This window comes from Bombyx mandarina, chromosome 03 (genome assembly GCF_030267445.1).
Source record: "Bombyx mandarina strain Sakado chromosome 03, ASM3026744v2".
Taxonomy (NCBI): domain Eukaryota; kingdom Metazoa; phylum Arthropoda; class Insecta; order Lepidoptera; family Bombycidae; genus Bombyx; species Bombyx mandarina.
Genome location: NC_143210.1, coordinates 1,545,898 through 1,558,883, shown reverse-complemented (window position 1 = coordinate 1,558,883; position 12,986 = coordinate 1,545,898). Strand labels below are relative to the sequence as shown.

Here is a 12,986-nt window from a genome sequence, read left to right as displayed (position 1 = left end):
TGCTCATTATTATTGTTGTTTTTCCCGAGCGCATGGCTTACGTGAGAGCTATTGGTACTCACGGGCAACATTAATTAATGCTAGGGGCATAGTTAAGCCACGGCCTACCAGTTTTAAGGACCATCCTTCTGGGAAGGACATCTGTAACACAAGACAATTATGACTTGCGCATTCACGTAGTGATGTGTTTTATGCTGAATTTCGGTAACCAGTTAAAATCAGGTTAGCTCTATTACCCCCGTGGGAAGGATGTAATGTGCTCTGCGTCAACCCTGTCCCGCCGCGCCGTTTCAATAGCCCCGACTGGGCTCCGGCCCGGTCCGAGGTAGGGCGCCGGCTGTGAGCGGCAGGAGTTTTTAGTGAGGTTCAACTCCCACATACCCCACCTGCCGCGCGGGTGGAGATCCGGCGATTTTCTCCTGTGGAAAAAAAAAAAAAAAAGCTCTATTACCCCAATATCAATAATACTATAAAAACGAGCGAAATGCTTAGCCACCACAAATTAAAGGTTTTTGTCTGGCATGAAGCGTAAAAGTTTCTAAGCTCATTGTATTACGCTGTATTTTAACACGATTTTGTAAAGTTGGTTGACCATGTATCTTTACCATAATTCAAAAGGATGTCCGATAAAGTTGAAGATTTGTAAACATACTAGGGACCGATGATCATACTTTGGCCTAATATAGCGAAAACGGTGATCGGAGTGAAAATTTCTTTTTTCTTTCGCATTCTGTTAATAATGCCTTTTTTATTAAGGCTTTATTTATTCATCAAACATCAAACCTATCTTACAGTACAAGCAGTTTGAGCGTTTTATTGGAACGAAGTTCCTTACGGCAGGCTTGGAGGGGATAGGGATTTTGCTGCGTGACCGAACTGAAAAAAATGTGATAGTAAAACCGTAAGAAAAAATCCGTGGAAAAAAGTGCGTGGAATAAAACCGTTAAATGAGACGTGCGCAAGCGCGACAGTCGTATACACAAGCGAGTAGTGTATAATACCTTTCTCTTTCTCCCTCTTTCTTTTCGTTCTCTCATCCCTTCTCTCTCTATTTTGTAATTATTTCTATTTCTATGTAATTTTATGTTGTCAAACAAAAATAAAGAGACATATTTTGTTATTTTAATTGATAATTTGAATTACGATTTAATTTTTATTTTACGTAATTTATTTTATTTCCTAAAATACTGAATTTCCTAAATACTTTCCTGTACTTAAATAAAAACTAATCAGCAAAATTTAAGAGGAAAATCAAGAAAACCAACATAAAATTGAGCACGATTTTTTTTTTGCAAATTGTGTCGATTCTACATTAGCCGAACGAACTTCGTTCCTACCTGGTGTCCCACGACACCACATAATTCGTTTTTAAATTATTATAGTTTATATATACATATATACGTTATGAGAGAGTAACAATCGTGACTAGATAATTCAGTTTGCAGATCGAGTGTCGAGCAGACAGACTTTCACGGGTCGCCCGATCTGTGGGCGGCACCTGTCGTGGTCGCACGTCGTAAAATCCACAATCGAATGTAAACCTAAAGCATCGGGATATACGGTCTTGTTTAAATTTAATTACGCTCTTACGCTATACATAGTGGTATAATATGGCAATACGCTCAGCTACGTATGCTGTGCAATATGATAGTAGTTTTTTTTACTACATAAACATTAGAGCGTTAATGCCGCCACAAACCTTGAGGTTTGAGGTCTGTATCTTCATTGGGAGCTGGTTTTATACCCATGTAAACAATACTTCATGCTGAAATAGGCAGGATAGTGTTACCTATTGGTGCCAGCTCACAAGATATCCTCGCTACTTTGCGGGTTTGATATTTGTTACTAGATTAGTCCTTCATCGTGGAAGTCCTTCGTGAATGTGTGGCAAGTTCGAATTTCATTTGACAAAATCGGCACGTGTCTGCGGGATTCGAACACCGGCACATTCGCATCGCTCGATACGTGTGCACCGTCTTATCCTTTAGGCCACGATGACTTATGATAGTAACATTACTATGTCCGTACCATGAAGCTATTCACGATTGCTTACGATTGACGGCCTATAAGTCGATATAATATATTACGCATATTATTAGTGCCAATGAAATTTGTCGACGCATCGGAATGTGTTAAACTTAGCCATGATTCAACTGAGTGAATTATGAAATGCGACATACCTATATAGCACTCCACTTGCCTTTTTTTTTTGGTCAGGAGGAAATCGCCGGACTTCCGCCCTCGACTGGGGATGGCGGGTGGGGCATGTTGGAATCGAACCGACTAAAAACAACCTGTCGCTCAATAACCCACGACCGAACTTCGCATGAGACAGAACCCATGAAAAGCAAAGGGGGGAGAGTGAAGCGTTTAGTGCGGAGCACAACTCTCCCATCATCTTGCTTGCTTTACATGTATATTATATTGTGTGTAATTATGTGTATGTATGTATTTTATTATTTTATACATAATAAGTATATTAAATTGTAGTATGTTTGTTTATGCATGCAAAGTCATATGTAATATATATAAGTACCTATATTTAACATTATGTGTATTCTATAATACTGAGATGTTACTTACTTTAAGGAAGATTTTTGGTTTGATTTTGTTTTTTTTTTTGTTTTTTGTTGTTATTTGTTATTCTTTTGTTAATGCACCTACCATGCATATCTCTGCACCATCCTATGGTCGACCGGAAGAGAATGCCTATGGCATTAAGTCCGCCTGTGTACAACTTTTGTTTTGTGCATAAAGTATAAATAAATAAATAAATCCTCCTCCTACTCCACTTGCCTACACAAATATTAAATACAGAAACACCATAAAAAGATTTCATATTATACGTACGTATTATTTCAAAATCAAAGCTTCTAGATCATTAATTACAGCCGTTAACATTTACCCTCGGAACAATAAAATTTTATTGTTAAATTAATTATCTGCCTCGTTGTACCGCACTATTCGTTACGTATCTCTTCCCTAATGACGTTGACAGTCAAGATATTTTACTTAGTCACAGATATATATATACGAGTAGAAACGTGAACGATGCGGTCGCGTCGCCGTCGGCTTGAATGCAATAGAATCGGTGGGTCCGTAAGGTGCACCGATAAGTTTTTAGTAAATTACCAAGCTTCTGAACAATGTGTTTCTTTTGCATATACCAAAATAGACATGATTTAACAAAAACCGACTTCAAATAGAAAAAAAAAGATATTACAAACCAAATTAATATGTATACACTAAAAACAATAATCACCGAAATCGGTTGGCGTGATATTGGGTAATTGAGTTATTCATCTATTTGTTGCGCACCTACTTAATGCAAACTTCAGACTTATATAGTTTTCTCATGGATATCATTATCAGAACTGAACTAAATTGAAATGGGAACACACGGGAAGCGTCAGCTATCTAATAAAAAAAGAATCATCAAAATCGATTCACCCAGTCAAAAGTTATGAGGTAACAAACATAAAAAAAAACATACAGTCGAATTGAGAACCTCCTCCTTTTTTGAAGTCTGTTAAAAATAGCAGGAAAACAGGCTATAGCGGGGCTAGATAGGTGTTAACGTGAGGAGACTCGGGTGTTTGGCTTATATCGCGACCGAGAAGAACAATAAATATATCGACGGGTGAAAGACTGAAAGCCTATTTCGTTTAAGCGACATTGTTTACAATTTTATAGGAGAACCATTTAAATTTTAAAATTTGAAAAAAAATATCATAAAAAACTTGACAGCTCTTTCAATGGAGTAAAATTATAATAATTGAAGTTCAAATTAAAAACATCGAACTGTTGACGCTAATGCCAAACAAAACGTACCTTTAATTACATAGATAAATATCGCGTATAACCAAATAATAGCCTTTACCCTTCGATATGGTTACAGACAAGCAAATGGTTCAATTCATACCGACCTAATTAAAGTATTGCACTTAATAATTTTGTTTCTCTAAAATATATATTGGGAAATGTGTAACGTGATTATCGCATGTTTTTCCATTAAATCGTAAATATTTTACTGGTGGTAGGACCTCTTGTGAGTCCGCACGGGTAGGTACCACCGCCCTGCCTATTTCTGCCGTGAAGCAGTAATGCGTTTCGGTGCGAAGGGTGGGGCAGCCGTTGTAACTATACTGACACCTTAGAACTCATATCTCAAGGTGGGTGGTGACATTTATGTTGTAGATGTCTATGGGCTTCAGTAACCACTTAACACCAGGTAGGCTGTGAGCTCGTCCACCCATCTAAGCATTAAAAAAAAAACGTTGTTACAGACGAGCATACGGTTAACCCGATGATAAGTAAGCATCGTTGCTCATGGCCATCAGCAATCTTAGCAGCACAGCCAAGCCGCTGACAACTAAACCCGTATATTGTCATTAGCCATGAAGAATATCGCGCTCTATTAAGTCAATACTGTTAGCCTTAGTACTTCTCATGCAAACATCACTTGTTCTTTTTGTATTGTTATTACACGATTTTCTGTCTGTCTGTCTGTCAGTCAACCGTAAAAAACAACCTGAATAGCGACACAGATACCAATTTGATTGACATTATTTGTAGTTTGTATTTAAAAGAATCATCGCCCACTATATTATTTAAATTGGTTTGTTTCGATCGCTATTCTTTTATATCGTTTTGTCTAAGTTGTCAGTTCATTAATTACGTCCGTATTCTGTATGTTTTAAGTACTCATTTATATACCTATTATATTTTTTTTCGGTTTTTGAAGTGAAACTTCTTTAGGTGCATGGGGGTAAAATTTTTACAGAACGTCACGCAGGTATGCGACGGAAGTGACATCAAACTACTATTGAAATTAAGTACTTGTCAAATGTCAGTAGTAGTAGTTGTTGTATTTTTCCAACTGTAAGGGCAAATGTATCATAACCATACAGCTTAATATTTTATATTTTTTTTGTGAAAAATGTTAATAGGAATTGAAATGAAATGAAAAGAATTTGGAACATTAATCAAATCGCATGAAATTAAATTAGTCAATTCAATTGGCAAAATATTAGTCATTTACAATTTAGAAATCTATGTAAACATAATGTGACTGTCAACACTGAGTTTTGAGATTGACATTTGACAGACTTTTGGCGGGAACATATCTTCCTTTTTCCCTTCCTCTAAGTCTCGGAAATCTAAAGTTTTAGATTTGTATAAATATAAGCAAGATTTATAAATTAGTTCGCCAAAAAAGTTTCACGTCTTCTGACACTTTGTACGCACGCACTTTTTTTTTTTAAATATTGATATTTAGTTTTGTATCTCAACGACGACGAATGTGAAGTTATTTTGACTGCACACTAAATAAGCCCATTACAAAATGACCTGATTCGATATTCTTGTGCACGTATATAAATATATCTTGAAAATTTTTAATGTTGTTTGTCTAGAGCGAGGTGTCTCGCTGGGATGGTCGTTAAATATTTGGCAATGTTCCGTGGCGTGTTATCGTCGATGAAAAATAATCTCGTTCTCTCGTTATCGTCGCTGTGACAGCGAAGCGTAGGTACGACGAACCTTCGCGTCTGATACAGGCCGCGCCTCTGCAATTAAGATTATCGCGCCGTGATTATTAGTAGATTCCGTATGAACTGCGCACTCATATAATAATTTATATTATATACGTAGAACCAATTTTTTTTTTATAGTGTACTTAATTACATTATTTAGGGCATCTAAATGTGTTGACGCTTTTACGTTGTGTATCGTCTACTGTTTTATCGTGTTTAGGTACGTGCTGATAATTTGAAACGAATTAATATTATGTACGTATGTATGTATATGAAGTCGTCGTGGCCTAAAGGATAAGACGTCCGGTGCATTCGTATCGAGTGATGCACCGGTGTTCGAATCCCGCTGGCGGGTACCAATTTTTCTAATGAAATACGTACTTAACAAATGTTCACGGTTGACTTCCACGGTGAAGGAATAACATCGTGCAATAAAAATCAAACCCGCAAAATTATAATTTGCATAATTACTGGTGGTAGGACCTCTTGTGAGTCCGCACGGGTAGGTACCACCGCTCCGCCCATTTCTGCCGTGAAGCAGTAATGCGTTTCGGTTTGAAGGGTGGGGCAGCCGTTGTGACTATACTGAGACCTAGAACTATATCTCAAGGTGGGTGGCGCATTTACGTTGTAGATGTCTATGGGTTCCAGTAACCACTTAACACCAGGTGGGCTGTGAGCTCGTCTATCTATCAAAGCAATAAAAAAAAAATACGCTCAGTTATACGGTTGTCTATTGACATGTGACTTGTTACAGAATATACATAATAGTGATAAATATCCAAGAACTTGAACTGGTTGATGATGTTTATCATTAAAATTTTCGACAAAAAGACTAATTTACAATTTTAATGCTTTGAAAAGCTTAGTGTCTGTTTTTTTTTGGTAACCGCTTTTCTATCTTTTCGACAGTGACCTCCTATGAGACGTACGTAAGAAGTGATGACGTAAGTCTTTGATGACGTTACAAAGTTTGCTTGGACGACATTGAGAAATGAATGGTGGATGTCAACAAAATGAATAAATACATTTTACGGGAGATTAATTCGTGAGACGTTTTTAAATTCGGAGAGTTGTTATTCAGTGAGCTGTGAGTCACCTTTCCTTATCATTGAGAAGATTGAGATACTTACACTAAATATAAAAAAAGATATATACAAAAAAGTTTTCCGCAAATAAAATCAAAACATACTAACGTCTCTTTTAGGTCTTTTGCAAATTCCTGACACGCATTAAATACCGTACGTGAACTGCAGCTACACAAGTGAACAAGTAATTGACGTCCATTAGTCGGGGATAGCGGACTATAAATCAGTATAAAGACTAGTCATCGATAGCAATGTGACGCTTAATGTGTTATATCGTTCTAGATCGATTTGTGATCATATTCTATTGTTGTCGATTCAAAAGAACATGTTTGTTTATTGTTTTCATTTGCTGTCTCGTAATAAAGCGTCATGATTGGAACCGATCGATGAGATTAAGATAAACTCTGTTTAGAAATGATTTATTTTCTCGAAACAAAATCATTTCCGTAAATAATAATGTAATAATTTCTTTAAAAGTTATTTTTTTATTGCCCTTGTATGCAAATGAGTATACGGTTCACCTTATGGTGAGTGGTCAACGTCGCCCATGGACTTCAGCAATGCCAGGAGCAGAGTCAAGCCGCTGCCTACTCTGTAAGCGGTTGCTTAGACTCTGAACCGTTGATTTCTGTAATATAGTTCTCTGATACAAATATTTTATAATGCGCTAGATTTATGCACAAGCTCACGGCCCAGTTGATGCTAAACTGTTACCGAAGCCTGTAGCATCATAAAATGAATGTCACCGTCTAGCTTCAGATGTGTGTTCGAAGTCTCAAAGGTATCATATAACGACTATCTGGCTTCGCGGCTGAAATAGGTATGATGGTGGTACATGCCCCTGCAGGCCTCATAATACGCTTTAAATCAATTATGCAATGTTATAGCACAGATACGCTCGATTTGAAATTATGATAGATTTGACCAAAACATTAAGAGCTATTTTATACAGCTCCAATACATTTGATAAAAGTTTAGATAAGATGAATTAGGTAAAGGCCTATGTGGGCTAGCCGCTTCTGTTTATTTTAATCCATGGAAATTAAGTTGGACAACGCTGACAATATTAAAACGTTAAAATAAATACATAGTCATCGATCATTACCGATCTAGTTGACATATATATGAAAATATCCTAAATGTTGCGCCTGTAAATCATGATGACATATCTTCATTTTGTAATGGTCCTTCTCAGCAAACGCGCAAAAATGTAATAGAAAAAAAAACAAAAACTATCTTCGAATTTTCAAATTGATTTTCGAATTTGTAGTCGTTTGTTTTCCTACCTATACTGATAGCCTTGAGAGGCTATTTTAGCTTCGTCCTAACATGTAGGTGAGCTCACGGGCTCAAACCGGTAGTGTTTGTTAACGCTGGCCCTAGCAAGAGCACTGTTTCGCAGGATCTACCACCGGATCGGAAACGCGACCTACTGAGAAGATCCGGCGAGAAACTCAGTGGGCTGTGTCTATGGGTTGATTTACTCTCGAGCTCTTCGTTGCAAGCAACGGGTTCGGCGAGGACCGTGACCGGAAAGTAGTCGTGAAATGCGTTATGTTTATAGGCAGAGATATTTTAAACGAAGTACCGAAAAAGTACTACGTCGTATTTAGTGTCACGCATAAGCCACGTGTTTCAGGGATCCCACTCAACGCTTCTAGATTCGTATCGATTGGTTATCTATATAAAAAAAAAAGCGCTCTTATCGCACACCACGATTACACGTACATGGGTAACGTTTTAGTAAATAAACATTGTTTGTGGAATAAACTTCTTCACATAAGTACTGTTTTGAGAAACTTCAATAGTATGGAGCACCACATAACGGGTCGGTTCGCTAACGGGAGGTAAAATAATATGTGCAGCAGTCCGTCATTATAATACTGTTGAGTTTTCGCATGTCACATGAAGGGTATGAGTATTGACGTCGTCTTTTCTGTAGGCTCGAGAAACGAATTAGTATCCATTAGTCAGAAATTGGTTGATTAACTTCCTCGGTGTAGGAATAACATCGTGTAACAAAAATCGAACCCGCAAAAATGGTAATTTATGTAATTACTGGTGGTAGGACGTCTTGTGAGTCCGCACGGGTAGGTACCACCACCCTGACTATTTCTGTCGTTGCAGCCGTTGAACTGTAAAAACTGAGACCTTAGAACTCTTGTCTCATGGTGGGTGGCGGTATTTACATTGTAGATGTCCATGGGCTCCGGTAACCAGTAACACCAGGTGGGCCGTGAGCTCGTTCAACCGTTTAAGCAATATAATAATAAAAAGGCATTTTAATAGAAACAGAAAACTTCCTCAAGTCAAACAGTGAACCAATGTTAGACTTGTGATCAAGTTCATGAAACATAGACAGCTTTTACACTATTAAATGTGAGTCTTAGCTTTTTCTGCCTGTCTGCCAATAGCCTCAAGAGCCTACTTTGGCTTCACACTGACTGGTGAAAGCTTCCTAACATCTACCCTAGCAAGAGCTAAATTGGTTGCGTTTCGGTTCGCAGAATTTACCACAGGATCGGAATCGCGTCCCACTGTGAGAAGCCCATAAGAAACTAAATTACGGCCCTGTCAACCTTAATAATATTAAGTAATAAAATACTATATCCAATCGATTATCTTTTTTTTACCTAAATGGGAAACTGAGTCGCCTAGCATCTGAGAACCATACGTGTTAGGAAGCGAATGCCATTGCCTATATAAGACGCAAGGTTGAACTCCCAGTTACATTAAAATATAAGTCGTCGAGACCGTTCTCCGTTAATTTTAATATAGGAGTCGCTGGAAGATTCTTTGATTCACTTTGTCTTTGTATCGGATCAATGATGACTACTAACTAACCGATATTGATTGTCAATTCTTCCGTACGATGCGGCCCATACTGTGCCTATGAAAACGTAGTCTTTAGAGACGTAACTATTTTACAATAGAGTCTGCCTGGTCCCGTGGTTAATCTTTGTTTAATCAATCCATAGAATGTTTCGGGTACAAAACAAATGATAAATTTGGCACCGGAAATGTATGCCTTTAACACAAATCTGTGAAACGTGGTTGCTTTACTGCAGAAATAGGCAGTACTGTGGTACGCGAACAGGTAAATAACATCTTTGGTAATCGTGAAGAATTAGGGAGAGTACTATTATAGTAAATTGTGTACTATATAAAAGTACCTATTATATACCATAGTATCTCAAGTAAGCTGGAAGTTTCTTAAGTAAGACAGAATGGAAGACCAATAACATCTGAGATTCTTTGGATTACGTAACTAAGCTAAATTATACGTTATTGAAACTAATAACAGAGAGCATTGTAATTATTAAGATCATTACGATCTAGATTTTAATTATTTCAGAGTTGTTGCAAGCGCCTTGGTCGAGACATATCTGGTAATTACTACAACTAAAAATCATCTTAAGAACCCGTTTAATATTAGTATTTACAATGATGATAACCTAGTGTTTGTTTATTGTTTACGCGCCCTAAGATTAGCCTCGCAGTGTCACATTCGAATTGAATTATTGAAGTCACGAATTATGTCAGTTCAGTGCATCGGATCGTACCGAACGAATGTCAAAGTTTCAACGACCCTATCGAACCAGACGCCGCGGAACGATACATTAGCGTTTGTACAAATATTATCATTTGTCACTCTTGGGAGCTCTTATCGTTCATACTAAATGTACACGAGTTACAGGTGAAGATAAACAGATCACAAATCCTGCCTAGTATTATAAAGTGTGTATGTGTGTGCGTGGTTTTTTTTTCCATTTCCCTCGATTAACGGTGCGTAAAAACTATTATGTAACCCGTGTTTAACCTGATACTCCTTAATCCTCGGAGTCTCACAAAAAATTGAAGGATCCTGTTTAGAAATGAGTTTGAGATGCGCGGGCGACGGGGGACGCGGCGCGTCCGAGGCGCGCCACGCTGCCGCCGAATAAATTATGTTCTTTAGCCCCCTATCGCACCCGGCCTCTTCTCGGGTCCTTATCGATCGGCTCGGATAATCCTAGAGGTCGCTAGATCGGCGCCACGCGACGCTGACCTCCGCCCCGGGCATTCCGTCGCGTTGTTATACCACGTTCGCTATACTCACGATCGAATTGCGAACCCGATAATGAGCGAGACTTCATAGTTGTGTTCGGTTTCAAAAAACCTTTTGTCCCTAATTCAATTAATAAGATTATTATTCCCTCCGTGCGTCGTTTCATATCTAAATCGAGATGGAGCACGAAGCCGCGCCATCGCATTGATCGTGATCGATTCCCCTTTTACTCGTATCTCCAACAAATCGATTTGTATGATTAGCTACAGTTCCTGCACTGAAGGCGTCAGTTTGTTCGATTTTCCATCAAGCTAATTCGAATTGACCCAGGTTTTTCTCTAATTTAATATGATGTGATTCGCTTATTTTTCAGAAATCGTTTGGGTGTTAAGTGGTTACCGGAGCCCATAGACATCTACAACAAATGCCGCAACCCACCTTGAGATATGAGTTCTAAGGTCTCGGTATAGTTATAACGGCTGCACCGCCCTTCAAACCGAAACGCATTACTGCTTCACGGCAGAAATTGGCGGGGTGGTGGTACCTACCCGTGCGGAGTCACAAGTTGTGCTACCACCAATGGATGGTATTTGCTAATAATCTCATGAATTTAAAACGTGCAGTGGAAACACCCCAGTAGCCAGTCTCGTGAGAAAATAGCCTCGCGCGTATAATAAAGTCAATACTACACGGAATACAACTAACATTATGTCCGTTAGTGACACGACCGCTCCATCAAATCCTCCAATCGTGGTTTGTATTAAACTAATGACATTACATTATTTGCAAATTGATGCTTAAAACGGTAGTCGAGAACAATGGATCTGTGGCGCGTGCAATTTGAATTCATAAGAGTGATTTACGTGCGATTTGGCAACGATCACGTGCGCGCGTTTGGTTTTATCGTTTGAAGTGGATGCGCGCCGCCTCCGTGCTCGAGATGCATTCGTTTTGCAGTGTGCTTAGTGCGAGTTTCTTAACATTCTCGATAGCATAAAAGTTAAGCCCATTTTGTATGCAATTGGAACCCCTATTTTGGCCCTATTTTGGCTAATTGGCGTCCCTAGTGGCAAATGTACGCAAACGATCCCATTACATACAAATATGAGCTAACTTTTACGTTAGCGAGAACGTTAAAAAACTCGCACTAAGCACCCTGGTCTCTCTCTGACTTCGAGTAATTTACGACTGCGACGCTATCCACGACGGCCCGACCCGCACACGTGATCTCCATATGGACTCTCGCGGATGTCAATTCCGACAGGTTCGAAATAAAGCAACACGTATCAAGGGAATCAAAGAAAATGAACATCGCAACTATCGTATTAATCGATCAAAGGAAACGTTAAAGGAATAAGTCGAGAAAGCGTCGATAAATGGTAACCATAAACACGGGACCTTAACGGTCGCCCGATTAGTTGGGCCCTCGGTATAGTTTTATAGTTCACTTCTGTCTTATAACATGTGCAAGTAAGAATATTGACGTGTCGTAAACTATTAAAAGCTACAGCTACTCACAGATGTTAGATATGCAGAATCGCATAGCATTAGAATGTTATCTGGTATGTACAGAACTAATTTCCACAAAAGCATGTGCCGAAAAAGGATAGGTACCCAAGGACCACTTATTTCAGTTTTAAATCGATCTCAGTAATTCATTCAATATCCGTAATCAATTCAACAGTTTGTGTTAATGAACCGTGTCTCCGTTGTTTATACTTGAAAAGTAGATCACATAAGCTATCGATCGGCGTATTGTATTGTCGTCAATGAATCGCATTTAAATATGTGTATCATGCGTCTGTGCGAAGTTGTATACCTATTAGTTGGGTATTATCTCGGCACGGAGCCATGTGGAGGCTGTGCAGCGGACGGTGCGGCGGTGCATAGTGCACGCGGGGAGGGGGCAGGGCTGCGGGGACGCCACTCGAGTCGAGCGCTCCGTCACTTCATTCGCGCACCACGCGTCACGCGGAAGACACGCATCCGAATACGTTAACGTGTATCAGTGCGCGCCAACTGTTACGTATCCCGAGAAATCCGTGCGTTGTGACTGTCCAGTTTTAATCTTGGTGGTGTAAAAATAAAGTCGGCGACAGACGGCGGCGTTCCGAGTTATATTTAAATGATAGAGCGGAATCGGGACTGGGCTCGCTGCAAAACACCGACGACATGAGGCTGAGTACGTTCAACGCCTAGTATTAAACTGTATCGTAAATCTTTGCGAGGCTTGATGCCCGCAAGCCTGCATATCATGTTTCATACGACGGCTCCAAGGTTGCTGAGAATGGTGCCTCCAAAGATCTCAGATTCATA

The 12,986-nt window shown here is 39.1% G+C and overlaps 1 protein-coding gene across 2 annotated transcripts in view; it reads left to right on the top strand.

Moving 5' to 3' along the window:
• Positions 1-12,986, top strand: part of tkv (serine/threonine receptor kinase thickveins) — a 109,119-nt gene that overhangs the window by 88,165 nt on the left and 7,968 nt on the right. Inside the window, exon 1 of one of the 2 annotated variants that reach the window (XM_028184521.2) lies at positions 12,496-12,852. The exons of the other annotated variant lie outside the window; for it this stretch is intronic. Coding sequence (XP_028040322.2) covers positions 12,843-12,852 — 10 coding nt within the window. The 5' untranslated portion in view covers positions 12,496-12,842. Of the gene's footprint in view, positions 1-12,495; positions 12,853-12,986 lie in introns of those variants that run through there. 2 annotated transcript variants of the gene reach the window in all.